At 43.9% G+C, this 23545-nt stretch overlaps 1 protein-coding gene across 2 annotated transcripts in view; it reads left to right on the top strand.

Annotated features, from left to right (window-relative positions):
- The window catches only part of SEMA6A (semaphorin 6A), a 325611-nt gene extending 309705 nt beyond the window's left edge, over nt 1-15906 (top strand). The window contains exon 19 of one of the 2 annotated variants that reach the window (XM_078675549.1): nt 14965-15906. In XM_078675549.1, coding sequence (XP_078531675.1) covers nt 14965-15443 — 479 coding nt within the window. In that variant the 3' untranslated portion in view covers nt 15444-15906. The remainder of the gene's footprint in view (nt 1-14964) is intronic. The other variant, XM_078675550.1, reaches the window with a different exon arrangement.
- The last annotated feature ends 7639 nt before the right edge of the window (nt 15907-23545 follow it).

Here is a 23545-nt window from a genome sequence, read left to right as displayed (position 1 = left end):
TGACTCGCCTTTGTCAATAGTTTGTTCTTCTATTGAACATTATTTATTATACAAGAGTAAAAACCGTGATGCCCTTTTTTAAATGATTGCTTACAAGTACTTTATTCATTCTTTCATTTCAATTGAAGAAATGAATAAAAGATGATGTTGCAGTTTGAAACCATAGTACACATAATTTTACCTGATGGCAATGTAATATTACATGGGAGTAAATCACACGCAAGAGGTGGGGAATTGGCAATTCGATGAGTGGGTTGCCTTCTTTGCTTGTAAACAATCACAGGCGTACATTTATGAGCGTTAACAAACTCCTCTGTGATCTCCTCCCACCCTGGCATCGGTTGAAGAATTTTTCCTCTCGATGGAACTTAGCAAACCCCACCTTTGGAAAGCAGAAATAGTTGCATATGTATTCCTGTTAAAGCCAGGAGTAAACCCCCTGCGAAGGGGACGAAACACATCCCAATTTAGTAGGTGTTAGGTGAAGGGGTTTCAGTACAGGGAGAACTGAAAAAAGACAGAAAATGTGCTATTGCACAGATATTTCAGCAGGCGTTATTGTACACCAAGTACAGTTGCAGAAATGCCAACACCCAGGAAGTTACAAAAGTTTTCATGAAGTACGTGTGGAAAGCTGTGGCTGGAGAAAGTTGTCTGGAAAGCTGTTACTGGAGAAGCTTGTCTGGAAAGCTATGGCTGGAGAAAGGTATCTGGAAAGTTCTGACTGGAGAAGCTTGTCTTGGAAGCTGTACCTGGAGAAGCTTGTCAGGAAGTTGTGACTAGAGAAGCGTGTCTGGAAAGCTGTGACTGGAGAAAGTTGTCTTGAAACTTGTGACTGGAGAAGGTTGTCTGGAAAGCTGTGACTGGAGAAGCTTTTTTGGAAAGTTGTGACTGGAGAAGCTTGTTTGGAAAGCTGTGACTTGAGAAGGTTGTATAGAAAGCTGTGACTGGAAATAGTTGTCTGGGAAGCTGTGACTGAAAAAGCTTGTCTGGAAAGCTGCAACTGGAGAAGGTTGTCTGGAAAGCTGTGACTGGAGAAGGTTGTCTGGAAAGCTGTGACTGGTGCAGCTTTCTAAGCATAATCTGACAAAGGGGCATATTATCAAGAACGGCGTTAAAATTATCACGGTTTAGCGGCAGAACACTGCCGCTAAAGCGGCGATAGTAGGCTTGATAATATGCCCTGTTGAATTCCAATAGAAGCCCTTGTTCACACCAGAACATGGACTTCTATTGGAATTCTCAAGGGCATATTATCAAGCCCATTATCGTGGCTTTAGCAGCTGTTTTTTGCCGCTAAACCGGCGATAATTTTTAAAGCCGTTCTTGATAATATGCCCCAAAGTTTTTTGAACATCAGAAGTCATTTATGTGCCCTTGTACAAGGATATAGACATGTATTGGGAAATTTCTGTCTGACCTCCTTTTCAAATTTGTATCTCCAGTAGCATAATCACAACTCAAACTGTGTTTCCCAAGGGTAGGTGAACCTTCAGCAAGGTAATGAGCCAGTAGTGTGTTTTATGTGACTCTTCCTCTGTAGGCTATCCTCATATCCAGAGCACGTCGTCATCAATTTCAGGAGGCAATATAAATAGTCCTGGAACTCCCTCCACCCACTAATATCCCACTAAGCCTCTTTTAACAGTTTTTCAGCAGGCATTAACACTTATATATTTAGATGTTAACAGAATAACACATAAAATAATTCATATGGTTATTTAAGGTTGACCGGGGAATATGTGACTGAAGCTTAAAATTCATTTTTGGCAATGTTGATTCTTTAATTCAATGTAATAATTTACCTCCCCAGATTCTCTTAGTTTATTAATTGAAATGTTTATATTCCTTTGAACATCAAGTCTCACGCTGTAAAAGTTACATTACCTCATCGTCCCTTCCCTTCATTACGACATTGAGGCAATCCTGCCTGACCAGACACCCATACAAGGTGATTTTCCACAAAATAAAAAGACCCCCCTCCCTCCAATCCCCCTGTTTTTCCTTTGTCTTACCTGGCGTGCGTTCCCACGCCAGCCGTGTGCGGTGCTGTGGCTGTTTCCTTGTTCTTTGGAGCAAGTCAAATGGACAGGGCACAAGTTCTAAAAAAAGAAGTGGGGGGACGCTGACGTCATGACAGGAAGTGACGTCACAAAAGGTGGCTTGCACCATCAGACTCATTGCCTCCCCTCGCTCACCCCTTAGATGCGATTGCATCAGAGAAGCCAGCGCGTGAGCAGCGTTCTGAATGGGCTCCGATCTCGCCCCAGAGAGGCCAAAGAGTGAATGTGTGGCTCCATTTTCTCCAGTTATTGAGCTCCGGTAAAATAAGTGGGAGGACACTGTCCACCCACGTTGTACCCCGACTCGAGCCCTGCATATGGAAATCCTACTTGGATACAGTTTAGTAGTGCTGATAGGGCACTGGGGAGCCGTCCCGATCAGAGTATCAGCTGATATACACCTTGGCTGGGGGAGCCACTGTGCGGTCCTCGCCAGCGTGTCTGGAGCAAGCTGGGAAAAAGGTGTTTGCTGGCTCTTGATGGCTGGGGGTGTGCATGCAGGTGGCGGCAAGTTGGAAGGTGGAATCTGGCAGTGATGGGGGGAATGCCAGGCTCCTCTGCTGACTGATTCTAATGATTACAGTAAAGGGCTCACATGAGGTCATTTTTACTTGATTTTCCTGGTGTGGTGTACATTGATGATTGGTGAATGGCATACAGTCAGTGTTATTGGTAACTCTGGCGCTGTTGTATTTTACAGTCTTTGGGATTGGCTCATAATGTTTTGATCTCGCTACATAAAGGAGGCATTCTGTTCCTTTTCTATATATACAATGTTGGTGGGAAAGAGAGCATCTAAGAGAAGGCATGTCGTGCCTTCCTCTGAGGAAGATGAATCAATGCCAGGTTGGTGGAGCAGGTCTGGGGATTTGGTTGACCCTCTGGCTTTGATTTCCGTGGCTGAGTCTAAGCTATGATTGAGGCGGCAGTGGCCATGGTGTTGGATAAAAGGGATAAGCCGAAAGGCAAACATCATGTTGGGGGATTTGCGGTTGCTCCCTCTGGGGATTTGTTGGCTTCAGAGGCTGACCTCTACCGGGAAATATGTGCGTAGAGAAGAGGTTCCAGATATTCTCCTGCACATTCAGGATAATTTGGTTTTTTCTCCTTTTCGTCTCAGGGAAAAGAGGCAGACTGCCTGTTTCCACAATATATATATGAAGCCTCCGGTTTTTGCAATACCTTTTCATGGCAAACTTAAAGACTTGATTAATGGGGTATGACAGGACCTGGACCAATCCTTGGATCCCAGGATTTTGCAGAAGCTGTATTTGCTGGAAGAGGGCGAGGACTCTCTTCTGCATAACGTTAAAGTGGATGCTATTCTGGCCTACTCTGATTGGTCGTATGGCCATAAATCCAGAAGATTGTTCTCCTTTTGATGGTAGCGACAAGAAGGTGGAAGGGGCACTTAAGAAGGCTTTTCCCCCTGGCAACCTGTCTCTGAAAGCTGAAATTTATTCTGCTTATCATGCAGGGTCTCAAGTCTCAGACTTTGGAAAGTTGGCCACATCAATTCAGGAGGGGATACTGTTCGGAATTGCTTGTGAATATAAAACAAGAGTTAGGGTTTTTGGCAGAAACATTTTCAGATACCTTGAAAACTTCGGCCATGGCAACAGGTTCAATAGTTTTGGCATGATGACATTTGTGGATGAGAGATTGGAAGGCAGACTATTCTGAGAAATCTACTCTGCTGAAAATTCCTTTTGAAGGGAAAATGCTGTTCGGTGATCAATTGCATAATATGATTACCAAGGTGTTAAAGGATCATAAGCATTCCATGCCGTACAAAGGGAAGCCATATTCCTCTCAACACTTCTGGTATCAGCCTTCCTTTTCTTCTTTTCATTCATCCGGGTAGCATTCAAGGCCATTTTCATAGAGTAGTAGGAAGTTCCAGCCCAAGAAGTCATCTGTCTCAGCAGGAGCACAAGGGAAGTAAGGTTCCTCAAAGGGCAAGTACTCACAACTATGGTACAGGGACATTGGTTCCAGTGGTAGGCCGGCTTTTTTTTTTCAGGAGGCCAGGAAAAAGGATGTGAATGATCAATGTTATCAAACCTTATGTTGTGAGGAATCTTATAAACGTTGCCAGTTAGCCCTCGAATGGGCACCATCCATACTCCTGTCCGCAAGGAAAAGAGACAAGCTCTTTTTAGAGAGTTTCAGGCCCTTCTGGCAAAAAGGGCGATAGTTCCAGTACCCAGAGCAGAGCGGGGAAAGGGAACTTATTCAATTTTGTTTCTGGTACAGAAGGTAGCGATTTCAGGCCATTTCTGGATCTAAAAAGAGTGAATCAGGACAGGAAATTTCAATATGGTAACCTTAAAGTCCATAATTCCCTTAGTAAGTGCAACTTTATGACTTTCATAAATCTTCTGAATGCTTACTTATATGTTCCGATGGCACAAGCACATCAAAAGTTTCTGCGATATGCAGTAGGGAAAGATCACTTTCAATACGCAGGGTGTTTACGAAGATTCTGACCCCCTTGGTGGCATGGGCTCACCGTCACGGAATCTTCCTTTATCCCTACCTGGACGATTGGCTGGTTCACACTCCCACCAAGCTGCTGGCTCTCGAGCACACACAGGTGCTTCTGTCCATTTTGCAGGGGCATGGTTTTCTTATAAATCAGGGAAAATCCAATCTTGTGTCAGAGCAAGACTGTCAGTTTAATGGGACAAGGTTTCATACAGATTTGGGGTTGGTCACCTTGCCAGACGTAAGAGTAGCCAAGATCCGAGCCCTCATTTTGTATTTTTGGGCCCATTCAGGAGGCGGCTCTTTGTCAGCAGGTTTAGGAGGATTTGACAATGACAGTGTTTCTGGTTCCCTGGGCTCGCTATCATTTGCACAAGCTGATGGCTCACATCCTGGCTTTTTGGTCTTCCATTTGTCAACCTCAGTTCATTCAGATTTCACTCTCTCCTCAGGTCAGGAGGGACCTAGGTTGGTGGCTGTAAAAGGAGCATATCCTGAAAGCAATACCTCTCTCCCTTCCCTCTCCCAGAATTATCACAACAAATGCCAGTCTGTCGGGATGGAGGGCATGGATGGGTTATGTCAAATTAGGAGTCTTGGTCCCTGTCTCAAGGCAGGAGGTATTTGCACTGGAGGGAACTGGCACCTGTCCATTTGCCTCTGAAGTCTATCTCTTGGTATCTGAAGGGCTGTCATTTTATTTATTTATTTTAAAAGTGTTATATAGCGCTGGCTAGACCCGAAGGTATCAGAGCGCTTTACATGAGTATCAGACCTTAGTTGCAGGTTACATCGTTACAAAGGTTACACAGTTATTAGAGCATGGCAACATAGTTACATGTAAGGTTGAGACAAATAAAAAGGACATAAACGTAAGGGAAAAAAGCAGGCAAGGGGAGAGATTCAGGGGAGGGGGGTAGGAGCAGGGGAAGAAGACAGAGAATGAAGGAGGGAAAGAGGAGAGGAGAGTGAGAGAGACAGCATGGAAAGAGGAGGGGGAGGGTGACAGGGATACAAACCGGTAGACGAGTCAAAGCTGCGTCCAAAGTCCAGTATGCTGTGATCCTAGGGTAAGTGGTATCATTTCCCCATCTCTGATGCGAGAGGCTCCCAATATGCAGTGGACTCTCTCAGAGGGGTCTCTGAGACTCCAAGGCCTACATACTGGATCCTTCCCGAAAAAGGGGAGAGGGAATGATTTGGCAAGGGGTGCCATACCATACCTCAACTGTGAGTGGCTCCCTTGGTGCTGTGGACTCTCTCAGCTGGTTCGCTGAGACTCCAGAGTATAAATATTGGATCTTTCCCCAACAAGGGGAGAAGGAGTGCTTAGTCAAAGGGCACAAAAGGACAGGGGGCTAGGCGGTATAGCAGGCAAGGGGAGAGATTCAGGGGAGAGGGGATAGGAGCAAAGGAAGTAGACAAAGAAAGAAAGAGTGCTAAATGGGAACAAACAGCATCAGTTTGGGGGACAGGCTGTTTTCTCTCTGTGGCCATGAGTTTACCCCATCTCTAAGTTAAAGCCTAGCACAGGCCATTCCAGATGCTTTGCCATCCATGACATGAAGCACACAGTTAGTAATTCGAATAATTTTTCACAATTCACAGAAGTTTATAGTACGCTGCACATCAGCAATGCTGATGTTTTCATGTTAACTTCTTGGGTGCAGAGGATGATGCTCAGAACTAACAGTGTTTAACCCAGTCATCATCCAGGGGAGATAGTTCAGAATCATGAGGCTGAGGGAGAAGATCATGAACCCAATGAAGGCCAACTCTTGGCCCGCAGGGTTCTCTGTAGATGATACATATGTCAGAGGGAGCAGGCATAGATTCTCCAGGACGTTCAAGATTAAGTTAAATAGGCACAAGACGTAGTAAGTGCGGGTGGAACATGACGTGGCACGATAATGATTCCAGTAGGCCAAAACCACCAGGAAGCATGGTGCAGAGTGGAAGCCAATGCAGAAGCGCCAAACATATCTTTGCGGGCTTTCCCCCCCAATCAAAGCGCTAATGGAGGAGAGATAATTCAGAACCCCAAATTCATCAGATACTAACTGCGCTCCTTCGGTCCTGTACTCGCTGAAACTGCCGCTCCGATTTGGTGACTGCGGTCGGCGTACAAGGTAGAGACACGACGAATCACCCAGGAGACAAAGAAATCTTCCTTCGGGTGCGCTATGTCGCCATCTTAGAGCCAGACGAGATATCTCGTAGTGCGGCGACGCTCATTCCGCCGCAAATCTGAGTATACATTTATTTAGATTTTTGTTTTTCATTTATTTAAAAAAAAAAATCCTCACCGGACCTCAGATGACGATGTGGACACGAGGATTCGACCATGAGCAGGATGCAGAGTGACCTCATCAGCCCGCTGTAGCCCCCAGGAGAAAAAAGATACATTCCGCCCGCCATTTTGGTTTGCTGGGGAAGATCGAGACATCAACACGGTGCAAAGTCCTTAATTGCCGATATCCCATTCAGTTAAGGATATCATTAGATGCAGCAACCATTCCGATGTAAAATGCCATCCTTTTCAAGCATGTATGGTGCCATCTTCGGGGGGGATCCAACGCTGATGTTCTGCACTCAACAGAGCAACGGATCAGGCAGCTATCGTCCAAGCCATGCCCCGCTTGGTTGTTGGTCTGATAAGGATAATGTTATAGCAATGGCTTATGTGAACAGGTGGGGGGACAAGGTGTCTTTCTTTAGCAAAGATTGTGGGTAAGATGTTTCATTGAGCGGAGTCCCAACTGTTGGCAGTGTCTGCAATTCACATTCAGGGGGTATCCAATGCTCTGTTGGACAATCTCAGCAGGGCAATTCCATTGTCAGTGGATTTTTAGGAGATGTTTGTGGAGATTACAGATAAGAGGGGAGCCCTGGTGATAGATCCTTTTGCGAGCCCTCTCAATGCCAAGGTGCTGATGTTTTGCTCAAAATCAATGGAATGTCTGGCTTGGGTGGTGGACACTCTCTCTTGCAGGTGGCCTCGGGTCTTCTTTACACCTTCCCTCCCTTTCTGCTAATTCAAAGAGTGCTGAAGGAGACAGCGTCAGTTATTCTGATTTCCCCGGCTTGGCCCCACTTTTCTTAGCATCCTCTTCTAAGGGAGATGAGGCAAGCGTAGGAGTGAATGTTACCACTGAATCCCAGTCCCTGTTGTTCCCAATGTTGCAGAAGGATGTTCTATCCAGGATAATGTTAGCGGCCTGGAAGCTGAAAGACTTGCTGCATAAGAGGATTTCGGCTAGTTTGACTCCGACTTTGCAGGCTGCTAGCAGTTCATCTACTAATAACTTGTCCTTGTTGCACTGGTGTTCCTTCAATAAGTGGTGTCAGTGTAAGGATTTGAGCCATACTTCCTCGTACTTATTTGATGTGATGGTGTTTCGGCAGGACGGGGATTGGATTAAAGGTAGCCGCGCTTAGGCTTCAATGAGCAACAATGAAAGATTTGAGAAGTTCTTGGAACAATCTGTCAGATTTGGAAGATTTGGTGGGTCATCTTTACAAGGGTTTGAAGAATGTTCTTCCTTCTCCTAGTATTCATTTATCTACATTCAATTAAATGAAATGAAATAAAAATTCATTATAAACACGCACTACTACCCTAAGGCGTCAGGGCGCGCAAGCTTGCTAACTGGGCAGTACCAGGTTAGGGGGCTAGCCAGAGTTTAGAGACTCCTAAAGATTGAAAAAATTGTTTTTTTCTTTTTTCGAAAGCAGAGGAGGTCTGTTTCCTTTTTCAGGAATAAAAGGAGGCTATTCCAGAGACAGGAAGTGCTGCCAATAGAACATCTTTTGCCCCATTTTGCTCTTTTTACTCTAGGAACAATAATATTCCATGCTTACTCTGAGCAAAGGGATCTTGACTGAAAATATCAATAAAACCAAACCTTAAAGACGTGTGGGCCTTCTCCATGAAGAGCCCTGAAAGCAATGCACAGGGCCTTAAACTGTATACGCTTCTCAATAGGTACCCAATGGAGAAGTGGAAGGGCAGCTGAAACTGATTATCTTTTGCCTAGTAAAAGGCGCGAGCGGCTGAATTCTGTAGGACCCAGTAGTGGCCCCTGGTGGGAGTTTGGCTGGGCGCTGACATGGGGCTGGGGAGGGGCAGGGTCGGGGTAGTAAACTACGGATTATGGCCGATTAGAGGTAAGTAAACATATAAATAAATGCAATGAATTTCGTTGCATGCACGGCATCTCCAAATGAGATGCAGTGCATGCAATGAAATAAATGTTATTTATTTATGTTTACTTACCTCTAATCTGCCGTAATCCGTAGTTTACTACCCCGCCCCATGTCAGCGCTCAGCAGCACTCCCACCACGGGCAGCTACTGGTAGGACCTGATGCTTATTTAGACTTTTTTTTTGCTTATGTTTAAGGAAAGAGCATTTGCAAAGTAAATTTTTGAGAGTATTGAAGTGGAAATTACTGTTTTTTGCAAGTCCTTCTTTTGTAAACGTTTCATAGTAAAGAAGGAGGCAGACATGATTGTATTTACATGCCCTTGAAGGTCAGTTGACTATCAAAGATAACTCCCAAGTTTTTTACGCTTGTAGCTGGTGACGGAAGTTGCCAAAGTTCGGGTGGCCACCAGTCTTGGGACCAAAAGAAAGGGTTCTTCCCAAAGAGCAGTGCCTTGGTCTTGCCTGAATTGACTGGGGGTGAGTGCTTGCAATGTTCAACACTCCGTCCATCATCCCTGTGGTTTTGCTGAATTAAACTTTAAGGAGTTTAGGGCCATCCATTTTCCGACCTCCTGCATATAGTTGTAAAAATGCTTTGCTGTCTCTGAAATATTAAATTATATAGAGATCACAAATTGGGTATCATCTGCATAGGTAACTGCAGAGAACCCAAACGATCTAATACGTTTGGCCAAAGGGGCTACATAGATGTTAAAAAGGGTCGGGCTAAGAGACGAACCCTGGGGGACGCCGCAATGGAGAGAGAATGACAAGGATTGGAAATTATCAGCTGCAACAAACTGAATTCGGTCTGGCAAAAATGATTTGACTAAAGCAAGTGCTTTATCTTTTACCCCAATATCCTCCAGCCTATTCAGCAGGATTTGGTGGTTTACAGTGTCAAATGCCGCTGAGAGGTTCAATAGGACCAGCACTGCACTACCCCCCCACATCCAATGTCCATCTAATCTGTTCTGAGCCACTTATCAATGCCAATTCTGTTCTGTGATGTTTCCTAAATCCAAATTGGCAAGGGTCTACTTGGCTCTGGTCCTTGATGAAGGCTGTCAACTGTGAGATAAGAGCTTTTTCAATTATTTTCGCCAGAAAATAACGTTAGCTTTTTTAATTAAAGGAAGAATGTAAACTATCTTACAGACACTGGGACATTTTCCTGACTTAATCATAAGATTACAAATTTCTGTTAGGGGGTCTGAAATAGTATCAGCAACTAAATGAATTGTTTTCGGTGGGCATGGATTCTGCGGAGATCCTGACTTTGTTTGCAAGAGAATGGTTTCAGTTTGGTCCTGGGCAAGTTTAGCAAAAGAATTACCGTGACATTCATTATTTTTAATTTGGGAGTCATTGTGATCAGTCAAAGGATTAGATTAAAAAAGACTAAAAACCGACTTGACCTCATCTTGAAAAAGGAAGCGAGTGAATTACAGAAGGTTTGGTCCATTCCCGGAAACCCCATTTCAGGAGGGTTAGATAGCTCTTTAACAGCTGCAAAAAGTTTTTTTGTGTAATTTTTTTGGCTGCTTCTTTCTTCTGAGTGAAGTATTTGGATTTTTCTTTAAAAAATCACATTTTTGTAAGAGGCTAAAATAAGCTTGTATCTCTTTTTTTCTGAATACACCTCCATTTTCTTTCCTGCCTACGACAGTCTTGTTTAAGCAGTCTTAGTTTTTCTGTGAACCATGGTTCAAAGGGAGTGGCCGGGTTTCTCCTATGGGGTTTAGCCAATGCAATTTTTTCGACTGCATTTTCCAACCACCCCTGATATAGATTAGCCGCTCTATCAGGGTCTGTTTTTATGCAAGGCTGTGTTTCTGATAAGATAGTGTCTAGTTATATCTCCTTGAACAGATGCCAATCAGGTAAGAGCCTTACTGGACGTTTTTTATTGTGAGATGCATTAAAATGAGCTACTTTAATATTGAACATAACTGCTCGATGATCAGACCGTAGCAAGGGTAGGACTGCTGATGTAGATAAATGCAGGCAGATCTATCATTGGTTTTGAAGGCGTTGAGCTCCTGCACACCCGTTGATATCAGGATATTGTCCCTAAAATATTCTTTCCGTTAGCTGTTTCTTTGGCTAGGCGTTTGAGTGAGCTGGGAGCTTTATCTTTCAAGCATCGTTTTTGTTTGATTTTTGATGACAGAATAATTTTGAGGCCTCTTCTCTCCTTTCCTCCTAAGGTTGATTCCCAGTTTCATAAGGACCAGGAGCTGATTTTGCCATCCCTTTTCTAGTCTCCCTCTTCTGTGGAGGAAATTAGGCTGCATTGTCTGGATGTCATGAAGACTTCCTATATATTTGGTTAGGATAGCTCCTATCTGGCTTTCTACTTCACTGTTTGTGAATTTTGGTCATGTGAATAAGGGGTTGAACCTTTCCACTTCCTCTTTGAGTCTATGGGCTTGTACGTTGATTTCTCTGGTCTACAAGGCTTCAGGTCAGATTTCTCCTTTAAGGTTTCAGGGTAGATCTATGAGATCTATGTCAACCTCATGGGCTTAGAGACAGGGGGGATTCCATTGTTGACATATGCAGGGCAGCTACCAGGTCATCCCCATTGACTTTTGCCACTCATTATCGGACTTGTTTAGATTAAACAGTCTGAGGTGTTTGGGTCTAAGGTGTTGACCACTATGACATCTAAATACTGGTTCATTACTTTGTCTTTTGTGTTTAATAAACATCAGTTTGTGCATGACCTTTTTGGTTGCCGTTTTTGGCTTTGTACATCTCAATGTCGTAATGAAGGCAAGCGATGGAAGGAATGATGATGTAATGCTTCAACTACTTACCGGTAATTGCATTACTCTGAGCCGTCTTCCTGCGATTCTATTAATTACATTCCTCCCTCCCTCCCTCCTTCCCTCCCAGGTAGTCCAGGCCAACCACATTGGAATTGTGTCAGGTGAGGAGGTATATACAGGAGAACTGGAGGGTCTTTTTATTTCATGAAAGGATTGCCTCAATTTCGTAATGAATAGAAGTGAGGGAAGAAGACTCAGAGTAATGAAATTGCCAGTAAGTAATTGAAGCATTTCAGTGCCAGAACTAAGAGAGCCTGTAGTGAGCATTACACAATCACAAAATTAAGAAGGGTTATTCCAAGATTTCCTGCCCACTGTAGCCGTTTGTTTCATTCTGTCCAAGGAACACCTGCAAGAATTGCAGGGTGCTGGTCCTACACTGACATCTCGTTTTTTGTAGCTTTGTTGTGTGCATCTCTTTGGCGCATTTGCATTTTTCTAGTTTAGTTGTATTTCTTTTTACAACTTCGCCAGCCAGTAAATGAGCTGTCAAGGGACATTATAGCACGAGAAGCCTGGGTTTTTCTTAGCATTTTTCTGGTACCAGCATTCCTGCATTTTCAACATTACAAGCAAAACAGGTGCAAGGATGTAAAGATGAAACCAGAACTGGGCACGCTTTGCATACGGATTGAAATAGATTATTTGATTAGAATAGAAAATCATTTTGCAGTGTTTAACCAACAAACTGCTTCGTTTATAAATGTCAATGACGCATCGTATTGGAATCTGTATACAGATCTCTGCCTCTTTCCTTTTCCTCTAATTTTCTTTCTCTCCCTCTCCGCCCCCTCCATCACTGTCTCTTTTTCTTTGTTCTCTCTTCCTCGCTTTCTAATTGGCTTTTCCCCTCACTCTTTAGCTTCATTATCTCGTACTTTCTCCTCTCTCTCTATTCAGTCCCTCTCTTTCTTTATGCATCTTCTTTTTCTCAATGATTTTTGTTTCCCTCTATCTTTTTCTCTCCTTGCCTCAGTCTTTCATTGTTGGATTTGCTCTCTTGCTTACTATGACCTTCTCTATATTTGCCTGTTTCTCTGGGGCATACTTATAAGGAAATGAATGAGCACGGAGCTGCGGCAAATTTTGTGGCGCTCCGCCATTTAAAAAATTAATAGATGTGCCGCATTTACAACAATACGGCTCACCCCTCTGTTTTCCCTACCACCAAAAATAGCTGCCTAGCGCCAACTCAGACACCTTTGCGCCAAAGTGCCAGTGCGCCTGTGTTGCAGGGAATGATTGTTTAAGTGCAGGAAGGTGTCCTTTCCTGCACATAAACAATTAATAATGGTGATTTGTTACTTCTATGTGGCTGCAGAAGGCAGCACACATAATTGTAATTATTTAATGATTGTTTATGTGCAGGAAGAGAACCTTCCTGCACATAAACAAACATTAATGATGTTTTGCTCTTTCTGTGTGTGCTGCAGAATGCAGCACATATAGTAAATGCAATAACGAGGAGAAATAGAATTATTTCTCCTAGTTGCACCATTCTATCGCCTGCTCTTGCATGGCGTTAGTTTTTGGCGCTGCCTCAGATTTACACATCCTTGTAAATCTGGGGCAGCATTGTAAAGCAATGGGAGTAGAACATCTACAACAACACCCATTGCATGCCGCTTTCAGTCAGACAACTGCATGAAAAGGTACCATATTTGCAGAGGCGTGTTGCCACAAAAAGTGGAATATAGAGCAGGGAATGTCGGTAAAAGTGACCTTCCTGTGGCACAATCCCTTGTAAATCTGCCCCTCTCTCTCTTTTGATTTCCTTCATCTCTTTTGTGTTTTTTTCTAGCAATAATTCACTCGCTCTTCTCTCTTTCTGCCACTCTCTCCCTCTCTCACTGGCTGTCACTCTCATTTTCTCTGTCTCGCTCTCTCTCTCTCTCCAATGCCTATCTGCCACTCTATCTCATTTTCTCTGTCTTTCTCTCTCTCTCTCTCTCTAGGTCTCTCATTATATTTTAGGTCAATTCATCAGGCCCAATAGTATATAGACGTCCATTTTGTGTGCCGATTTCATTAGTACTGACTGAAACTCCGCAGACTGTCATTGGTGTAACTGATCCAAAATGGTCAGAGATTCAAGTATTTATAAATACTGCCCCATAATATTATTAAATACAGAAAGAAATTCTATTCCCCCTAAAATATTGAATAGTTACTGCACACCCACTGGCGTAACGAAACTTGAGGGGGCCTCCCTGCAAGGCACGTGGAGGGGCCCCCTCTGGGCTCAAACAGGAGCTCTGCAGCCAGAGTGCTGTGCTGAGGGGGCCCTCTGGAGCTTGGGGGCCGCCCCACACCGCAGGGGCTGCGGAGGCCCTGTGCACACCCATCACCGGAGACTGGCAAAGAGAGAGGGGTTCCATGTGTAGGGTAGAAATGGGCCACTTTTACAAATAGGTAAATATGGCGTATTCAGTTACCAGTGCTTTCTGAAATGTATGTTTATCTTTTACTGTTTAAGGATGCACTTATACTGCTTCAGTGTCAATCTGTGTGAAAATGATGGCCTGTTACCCATGAACGGCTGGGGCAAATATCCCCGCACCACAGGAGGCTCCCTATTCACCTCCTAATATGTTACACATCTTGGGCGGGAACGCCCCAGGCATCCTCTTGCATGTCAATGCAGTTACAAGCTGCACCTACCTATGGGGTATACCTTCCTTCACAGCAAAATCGAGATGGTCATCCTGCTGCGCTGTCTCCAGTACAGGTGGACCCTCACACATGCATTGTGCATTGGGGAGGGCACTTTTTTGTCCAATGCTCAATGGTCCCTCCCGCTCTGCTCCAGGTGTACCTTGAAGGTGGTACTATTCCATATGCAGTGTATATGTGAGGCAATGTGGTTCCTTCTGGGATGCAAGCAGATCATGCAACTATTAATTACGAGTAATGTCCTAGACCAGGGTTCTCCAAAGTCAGTCCTGGAGGTTTGGATTCTTGCCAGATGTTTAGCATATCCCCATTTAGATACATGTAGTTATCTTAAAAATCTGGCATGGATCTGGACCTCCAGGACCTGCTTTGGTAAACCCTGTCCTAGACCCTTCCAATTGCAGTGTCTTATTGCAATGAAAAGCTCACATCGCTTACTAACATTGTTCCGTTCCATGGTCAACCCAGACAATCAAATCAAGAAAAACGTCCTGTGTTCAAGTCTCAAGTTGTGGGTGTCATGGGCAACTATGAGTTATATTAGTTGGGCAGCTGAACCTCCTGTGAAATAGGACTAAATTGCTGGGAATTATTACAACGTGATTGGCATGAGTAGTGCATCAGATTATTACAGCAGCTTATCTGAATATCTGTTTTCAGTTTTCTAAGTCACAATATGCATTATTTTTTATCCCAACAGTTGAGATACCTGCTCCCTCCTACAATGAGGATGAAGTTGATGAAGGTCTAATCACTCTTCAACTGATGACAGTTCCCAGAGAGGACCCGGATGGAACAAATGGCCATGCTGATGACCCGCAGTCTCATCTACTGCCCCCCAGAGGACAAACCAGCTCACAGGCTGACTCCCCACCACCACAGGAGCCATGGACCGTGCTGCTGCAAGCGTTCAAGGAGCTGGAGCGGTGCATGCTGGATGCGCAAGAAAAACACTTGCGCGCCCAAGCCCAGATGAATGTTAATCTGAAAGGGATGAACAGCAGCCTCAGGCAAATTAATGCCAACCTCCGTGGGATCAATAAGTCTCTGAAAAACATACCCAAGGGATTTCACAAGATTAGCAAAGAACTAGCACCCCTAAAGGGGCTCACGAGAGCCCTGAATAGTTGCCCAAAATACAAGCACAATGTGCCTTCAAAGTCCTGGACACAGCTTTGAGATGAAGAGTGGCACCACGCACTTTGCAAGAATTGGTCAGCACTTTGATCTGGCAGGGGACTTAAGGATATTGAAAAAAGGTCATGTTCCTGCACTGCTAATGCATCATGGAGAACTGCGCCACATTGTTCACTACGGTAGCTCTTTAAGTCACGCCTTTTGACATTCCCAGCATTCCTAGGATCTGGCTACACATGCCTTGGCAAGAACAATGCAAAATAGGCCAAAATTATGTGACCACAAAGAGACATGCAAATAAATGCATTAGGTACCAGACCCACAGAATTGTTTTGCTGTGAGATAATATAGTTTTTTATATGAAATTGTAATAATTAGTAATTGGTAGCTTTTTTAAATTATGCACCATATTTTCACTTCAAGTTAGATTTTCACATACGGTTATTTTCATGCCATGCATATTTTTTATATTTTAGCACATTAAAAGGTACACATTGTTACTTTGTTAATGGTGTCAGTGTCTGTGTTTTGCGAATGTTTGTATGACCTTCCTTTACATTTCCATTCATATGCAAATTTGTTTTAAAAAAAAAATCAAGATTTTCAACTGTTCGCAAATAATAAAAGACTTTAATTACAGACAAAACACCCAAAGTACGACAGTAGGATAAAAATAGGGAAGGCACGTGTAAGGCTAGATTGCAACTTTTCTATTAGAATACAATAATATTCTGTATGTAAGTCATCAAGTACATAGTTGCATGGATATGTGCACAAACTTGCATACTAAGAGAAACACATACTTTGCTGGTATACAGATTGTGGCATAATAACCCCTCCCCTGCTGGTGACGGAACCACTCCGTCATCAGCTGCGGCCGCGCTGTGCTGATGACAGAGCGGTTCCGTCACGGCCCGCTCGGCGCGCCTGCGCGGCGCGAACTCCGCGCCTGCGCTGGACGTTCCATTGAGCGGGCGGGGCCGTGACGGAACTGCTCCGTCATGATCATGAGCACAGCTCAACCGCGGGTGGTGACGGAACGGTTCCGTCACCAGCATGCGGCCGCCGCGCGGCCGTCCCGCCCCCTTAGCACTGTGACGGAATAGCCGCCGTAGTGAAGGGGTTAATGAAAGAGTCGTGACACAACTCTTATTATCAAGCCATGCAAGGCCACCTTGAGTGGCTTGATAATTCTAAAGTAACGCAATGTAGCACAACTCGCTACGTTGTGCTACTCTGCCCCAGGGAGTCGTTCGAATTTAGTGCATTGAAAATGCGTCAAGTTGCTAGGCTTCCCCAGGTGAGGGGTAACGAGGAGAAACATCTTTATTGCTCCTCATTACTTCCTCTTTCTATTTCTGCTGCATTTTGCAGCACACATAGAAAAAGGAAAATGCCTCTCAGGATTGTTTTTGTGGAAGAAGGTGTCCCTTTCTGCACAAAAATAATCCTGCTGAGAATGGAGGCATCCTTGCAACATAGCTGCATGATTAGTTCATACATATGCTCTTTGGCTTTAACATAGCATTGCTCTTATTCTTGTTTTCATCTTGCAGCGCTTAGAACTCGAATCATCTAAGTCTGATTCTGAATTAAAAATATTTACACACACTACAATTGCCATAATTCGACACTAGGAATGTGTGGGCTCACCAGGGACCCAATATCCACAAAAGAATTGAATTAGTCTTGAAAGCCTCATAGAACATTTTTTGTATAGTCCAGTTTGCTAAGACCCATCTCTCTACACGATAGAAGACAAGCATATCTTCATCTTGCTCTATGGGGTGAGGAATTGGTATGTAAGGTTTCTGTAGCAAGCTTTACTCAGAAAATGGGATTTGAAACCTGATTATTCATTGCTCTGTGAGAGCAATGTAGCACCGGGTCTTGAGCCTGAGGTCTGATGGATGGTGATCTGCCACCTTCCCTGGGGCCCCACACACTGGTGGGAGATGGTGGGATGTGGGTGGCAATCTTCGGCCACCAACCACTGTTTTCCTTGCCAGTGCATGTCCTGTGACACATGACTCTCACAGAGCCCCTGTCAGCACAACAGCGGCTCTTCGCTCTCAATGTAAGAGTGTAGATCACAACTATGGCTTGGAAGGAGAAGGCAATGCCCAGAGGGTCATAGGGAAGGATGGCAGATACTGAATAATTGGAGGGAAAATGGGGACAGTTGGATTCGTGTTTACCCCCACAAAGTCTAATCAACATACCTCAAAAAGTGACATTTTACGGAGTATTTTAAGATTGAGGAAGTTATCCACTTTGATATCATTGACGTTGTTAGACCCGGCTTCCTGGGCACCAGGGCACTCAGGGGTAACTGCGCTCCAATCGCATCAACTGGAGTGTTCCCTCACTGGTGTCCTGGGGCCTCATTACTAAGGGACCCAAAACTGGATAACCAAGTACTCCTCTCCAGCACTTGACTCTCTCAGGGTAGCGAGACTGAGCAGTCCAAGGCTTACTCAAGGAGGTGAGGTGGGGTTAGACATTCAGAATACAGTGTAAACCGTACCACCAGCTGATAAACTCAATGTCCAGTCAGTGCTTTACTTTTTATAAAAGAAAAGTACTTTAATACACATAAGATAATTATACTACACATAAAACTAGGATAAACAGTGAAAACCAGAAGTCTCTACAACCCTCTGGGACAGAGTTCTGACCCCAAACAGTATTATAGCGCCTAGACGCCAAGCACTATAAAAACACAGTTAACATGAAAACACAGAGTAAGCATTGCATATTACAGATCATGTTACACAGGGCTGTTCTCATTCACTAGAGCCTTGATACCAAACTTTGTATTGAAAGGATATAGTTTCAGCATATGATGTGAAGTCAAATGTTCATGATCAGCCCCATAACCCCCCACCCAAAGCAACAGAAGTGCCCTCCCATTGTGAGTGAGGACACCGCTCTAGTGGTGTCAGGGATCTGATCAAAGGTGCCGGATGTCTTGGCACAGTTTACTGGAGTCCCACTAGTCCAGTAGCCACTGGCTAGCTGAAGAAGGGTAGTGGCTGGACAGAGTGCCAGTTCACCCTGATACCCTCAGAGATCACAAAAAGAAAGGTGGGGGTCTGCTTCACTGGCCTCTCTTCCCAGTTACTGCTTGTACAGGCTCCCACAGCGCAAGGGAGGAGCCTAGAGGGGATTTGATCTCACCTTCAAGGACTAGAATCAAGCATCCTCCTCTCTGGCTCTCGTCATGTACTGCAAGCTTCTTTCCACCAGCCTCTGTGATGTGCTGTAAGCTTCCTCTCCACACTGGGTGATGTGCCGCAAGCTTCCTTTCCACACCTTGGGCAGCTGTCTGTAATTTCCTTGGTCCAAAGCGAACGCTCCTCCAAGCCTCACAAACAGCTGGTCCTTAATGATGCCTTTCTTCCAGACCGCAGTGAACAGTCTTATCTCCTGTCTTCACACCGCGGGGTCGCGGCTGGTTACCGTCCGAGGGCTTTGGTGTGGCCGCTCATCAGTCATAGACCAGTCTTTGAACAACAGCTGACCACTCAGGCCAGACTTTTATCACCTCTGATTGATAGGCTCATCCAATCAGAGGGTCTGCCGCTTTCTGCATTCTGAATACACCTCCAATCACAGACCATTCACCGCGTGTTCAATGCATGGGTAAAGCATGTAGCAGGTCCTGTTCTGGTATCAGGCTGTGCAACCCTCTAGAGAGGAATTTTAATTAACTCCCGCCCAGGAAGCCCTTACCAGTGGGGGAGGATTCTCTCCACAAAGTTAATGCAGCTAAACCCAGATAAGAGCTGAATGTCTCCCCCAGCCCACCAGGCCTTTCCAAGGAAATAGGGAGGGGGACGGGGGAGCTGGGATGTCCAGCAGGACAGCTCGCATTCCTCATACTGGCTCAAATCCCCATTTTTCCCCTGTACACCCACAGGCTCTCAAACACACATCAGTCAGACAAAAGCAACAGGCCCACAGGCATGGCAAACTGCACAGACTTGGTCAGGAGGGTGCCTAGGGACTCACCCCTCCTGACTATAGATTTATTGCTGCCACCACTGTCAGTCTACCACAGCCATAATAGAGAGGGCAGTAGCCACTCTCTGAAAAATAGGGGTGCACTAGGCATGCCCCCTCGACCTCAGAGACAAGCTCTAGGGTCTCAATCCATGTAAACAGGGAGACCCTCAGTGGACATGTATGATTGTCATGCTCACTGAGGTAGGGATCTAGAAACTATACAGCAGCTTTGGAGCGACTTGCCTGGAGATTAGCATAAGGCAGGGGAAGCACTCTCTCCAGAGACATGCAGGAGACTTCCCGTCCCAACATACGTTATTTGCATTTGTTCTCTGAACAATTGTAAAGTGCTCTGATCCTCGCGGGGGTCATGTTCGCGCTATATAAAACTTTCAAAATAAATAAATACTGAGGGTAGAGCAGGAGGTTAGTTTAACATCTCTAATCCAGTTTCAATGTCTTCTACAAGCACAATCTCCTCTTGAAAACACCTGCTTTGGCTTGCTAAGCAGTGTTTTCCCACCTACTACTTAGTTTATATAGCTCCTGTTTATAACTTGTAGAGTTGAATATCTGATCTTCCTTGTATAGATGCGAATCGCCTGGCAGATCTCATCCTGTGCTTCCTGTAAGGTGACATCTCTCTATCTATAACCATGTACCCCATCTTCTTGCATTTTCTGTTATCAAGGATGCTATGGAACATGCACAACACTTGGAGCACTGCCTTCAGACAATCCCATGCAGCACTAGGGTCCATAGTGCCTTTATTAATTTCACAGTGGCCTTGAATTGAAATGTATAATTTTTCAAGCGCAAAGCATTAAAACATCAGCTTGATGTTTGAGGTGCAAGGTTCCTAATGCTAATGTCACAGGCATCATTGAGAAATTTAGTCGTATACTCCTCAAACCTTGACAGCCTACAATTTCCTCCAACGCTCAAGCCCCACTTCCCACGCCTTAGCCCTTCTCTTAGGAGGGGCACTGCTTGTGATGCAGTCCTTTACTGCGCCACCCCATTAAATGCCTCAGTGTGAGAAATGCTGAAATCATGAGTGCATTTTTATATAACGGCAGTGCAGAACTTCCATTCTTAAGGTCTCTTCATAAATAACACTTGTGTGCGCTGATTCACAAATGAGGTGGATACCAGCAGGTGTAATTTAACTGAAGTAATATTGGACTCTTTTGAAGACCCTATATCTCTACATAGAAACCATATACATCAGCCCAGAGGAAGTCTTGAAAGCAATACACCATTTGGAATAAACACTTAAGATGGCTGTTAATAATTGACTGGAGTAACATTGGATAACTCATGTTGAACATTTTGTTTTATTATTTCAAATAGTTTTATTGAGTTTTCAGCTAGTATAATCAACACAAAGACAGTGGTAAAAGAAAATAAATATACAAGATATGTGCAGTAACACTGCACCAATATATAAGGGTTACAGTGAAGAGGGAAAGGGGTAAGACTGTACAACCTTTACATCATTGGTTTTCCAATACCTCAGTAGTAATTATATTTTTTGTCATATGTGTACATAGCTTGAGCGGAGAGTAGAGCTTAAATACATCAGTAACATTCACTTCAGTTATGTATTTCCCGAAATATTAGTGATAGAACGATACATCTGTGCTAAGTCTGTTATCATGTTGAACAATGTTGACTAGATTATGTGCTGTGCTCACGCTTAATGGTGTACAAGCATTCTGTAAGGGTTCCAGATTGGATACCCTCAGTTAACTGGATACAGATATCTTCATTACGAGCACCCACTGAGACCTACTTCGATTTGACCCTTCTTTTTTTTCAACCATAGAACTATATGAAGTGTGAGCTCTAGCTTTACCTTGGTGTTTGTACTCTGTTTTCTCCCCATCCCTTCCGAGGGGTCAAAATCCTCCAACCATAAGCATCCTACTCACCCCTCACTCTCCAAATATCCCCTCTTTTAAGTATTTTATACACCTAGAGTACACATTCCCAACCTTGAGAAACAGGAAAACAAACAAAAGAAATTGAGTCAAGAAAAAGAAAAAGTTGAAACAGCACAACACTCATCTGATATGTAAAGGATGTAGAGTGCGGGTTCCATTTAGTGGGTAGTTCACTAGTTCAGCCCAGTGGAAACATGGGTGCCTGCTGCCACTTCACTTACTTGTCCCCTTGCTAGGCTTACTTTAAGGTCACTTCTACTTCAGTAAAATCCTGAAAATGTAATCTCCAATTTATTAGAGGGGATGTTGCATGCTGCTTCTATCCCATGAAAACACAAGGATAGTGAACTCAATGAACTCTAGCACTGCTTAACTCTTCATTCAACATTTTCTTGCCTTCTATAACGAAATCCTCATTGAGTAGCTAAGGAACTAAATCATGGTGGCAACCAGGTTACAGCTGTTGCTTTTTCATAATTACACTCTCCACCTTTTCCTTGCTTACTTTTCTCATCTTGTACAGAGTCTTCGAGGGCGGTCAAGCACACACCGCTCACACAACATCCATAGGACTCAGACAAAACCCCTATATTTTTGACTAGGGTGTTAATCTTCTAATGGAGTGTCTCAAAGATGGTAGCCTGCCAAGCTGAAGTGTTCTTAATCTACATAAACTCTGGTCTGGCAGGATTGTTCTGAGCAAACAGCTTCTGCAGATGATTTCCACTAAGGGCTCAGGCATGGAATGGATCGCCAGTTTTCTTCCATGGGCATTCCTCCCTTCTGGATTAGTTGGTGACAAAGGGTTCAGCCTGGAATTAACCCTTTCGCTGCTAGGCCTTTTCCCCTCCTGTGCTAAGCCTTTTTTTGGCGATTTGGGGTAGTGCGCGCTTAGGCCCCTGTAACTTTTTGACCACATAAGGTTCCACGCCAAATTTTCTTCCAACATCATGTGGATTCTAAAGGTGCCCAGGGTTTGTGGATTCCCTTGGAGGAGTCCCAGAAATTAAGCAAAATACAGTAACATTTTAGTTTTTTTTCAGAAAAATTGGGAAAACGTGCTGCAAATGAAAGCCTCTGGGTATTTCCCTGCAAATATTACCAAAAAAGGGTTTGTGGGGCTGAAATCTCCATTTTCTCAGCTTTTAGGGAATGACAGTCTTTTGTCAGAGAACCAACATTTTTCACACAGTTTTGGCATTTTTCTGGGACGTAGCCTATTTTTGCTATTTTTAGAGCTTTTAACCTCCTTCCAGGTAATGGTAGAAATGAGTTTGAAAGCAATAATGGATCCTGGAAAGTTATACATTTTCGAAAAGTAGACAAAATTCTAAATTCAGAAAGGGGTCATTTGTCTGAATCCATGAAGGTTTCTTTATCGAAACTAACAGTTAAATATAGGAATAATTGAAAATTAGTTAAAAAAACAGCCTTTTGTCTCAACTTTTTCACCTGTAACTTCTTGTAATTTTGACAACTCTTTGAAAGCAATATACCGTTACATCCGTTTGACCTTCTTGGTTGTGTGGATATATAGGACGTGTAGTTTCACCAAGAACCCGACGAACCCAGAGTGAAAAACTGAGCAGCAACTTGCAATGGTATTTTATTATTTATCGGGTATAGAGCACTTATTCTTTGAAAATGTATACATGGAAAATTTGGAAGGAAAGACACCTATGTATTTATGAATTGGGTACAAGTTATAGAGTTTAGAAACAGTATATATTTGCACATTTTCAAAATTGGGAATACTCATACTACTATTCGAATTATTGGTCATTTTTCAAAATGATATTTTTTTTACACAATGTCTTTCATTGTGAAGAGAAAAATGCATGAAAACTCAATAGGTAATAACAGTTGATTCACAAATCTGAATTACCCTAAGTCTCCCGATAAAAACGGTACCTAACTTGTGCGGGTCGGCCTTGTGCCTGCGACAGGAAACGGCGCAAAATGCAACGTGGTCACACCTCAAGTTTGCAGTTAAAAATTGACCCTTTTATGGCAAAGTGCCTAGCTGTAGTTTTTGCACCATAGCTCTGCCGACACCTAGGGAAACGTAGCAAACCTATACATTTTTGAATACTAGACATCCAGGGGAATTCAGGATGGGGTAACTCGACTGCCTCCCACCAGGTTCTGTTACCCAGAATCCCTTGCAAAGCTAAATAATTGACAAAAAAC

Source organism: Lissotriton helveticus, chromosome 2_1 (assembly GCF_964261635.1).
Source record: "Lissotriton helveticus chromosome 2_1, aLisHel1.1, whole genome shotgun sequence".
In the NCBI taxonomy this organism is placed as follows: domain Eukaryota; kingdom Metazoa; phylum Chordata; class Amphibia; order Caudata; family Salamandridae; genus Lissotriton; species Lissotriton helveticus.
The sequence above is the reverse complement of the archived record's forward strand: the minus strand, read 5'-3'. Positions and strand labels throughout refer to the sequence as shown.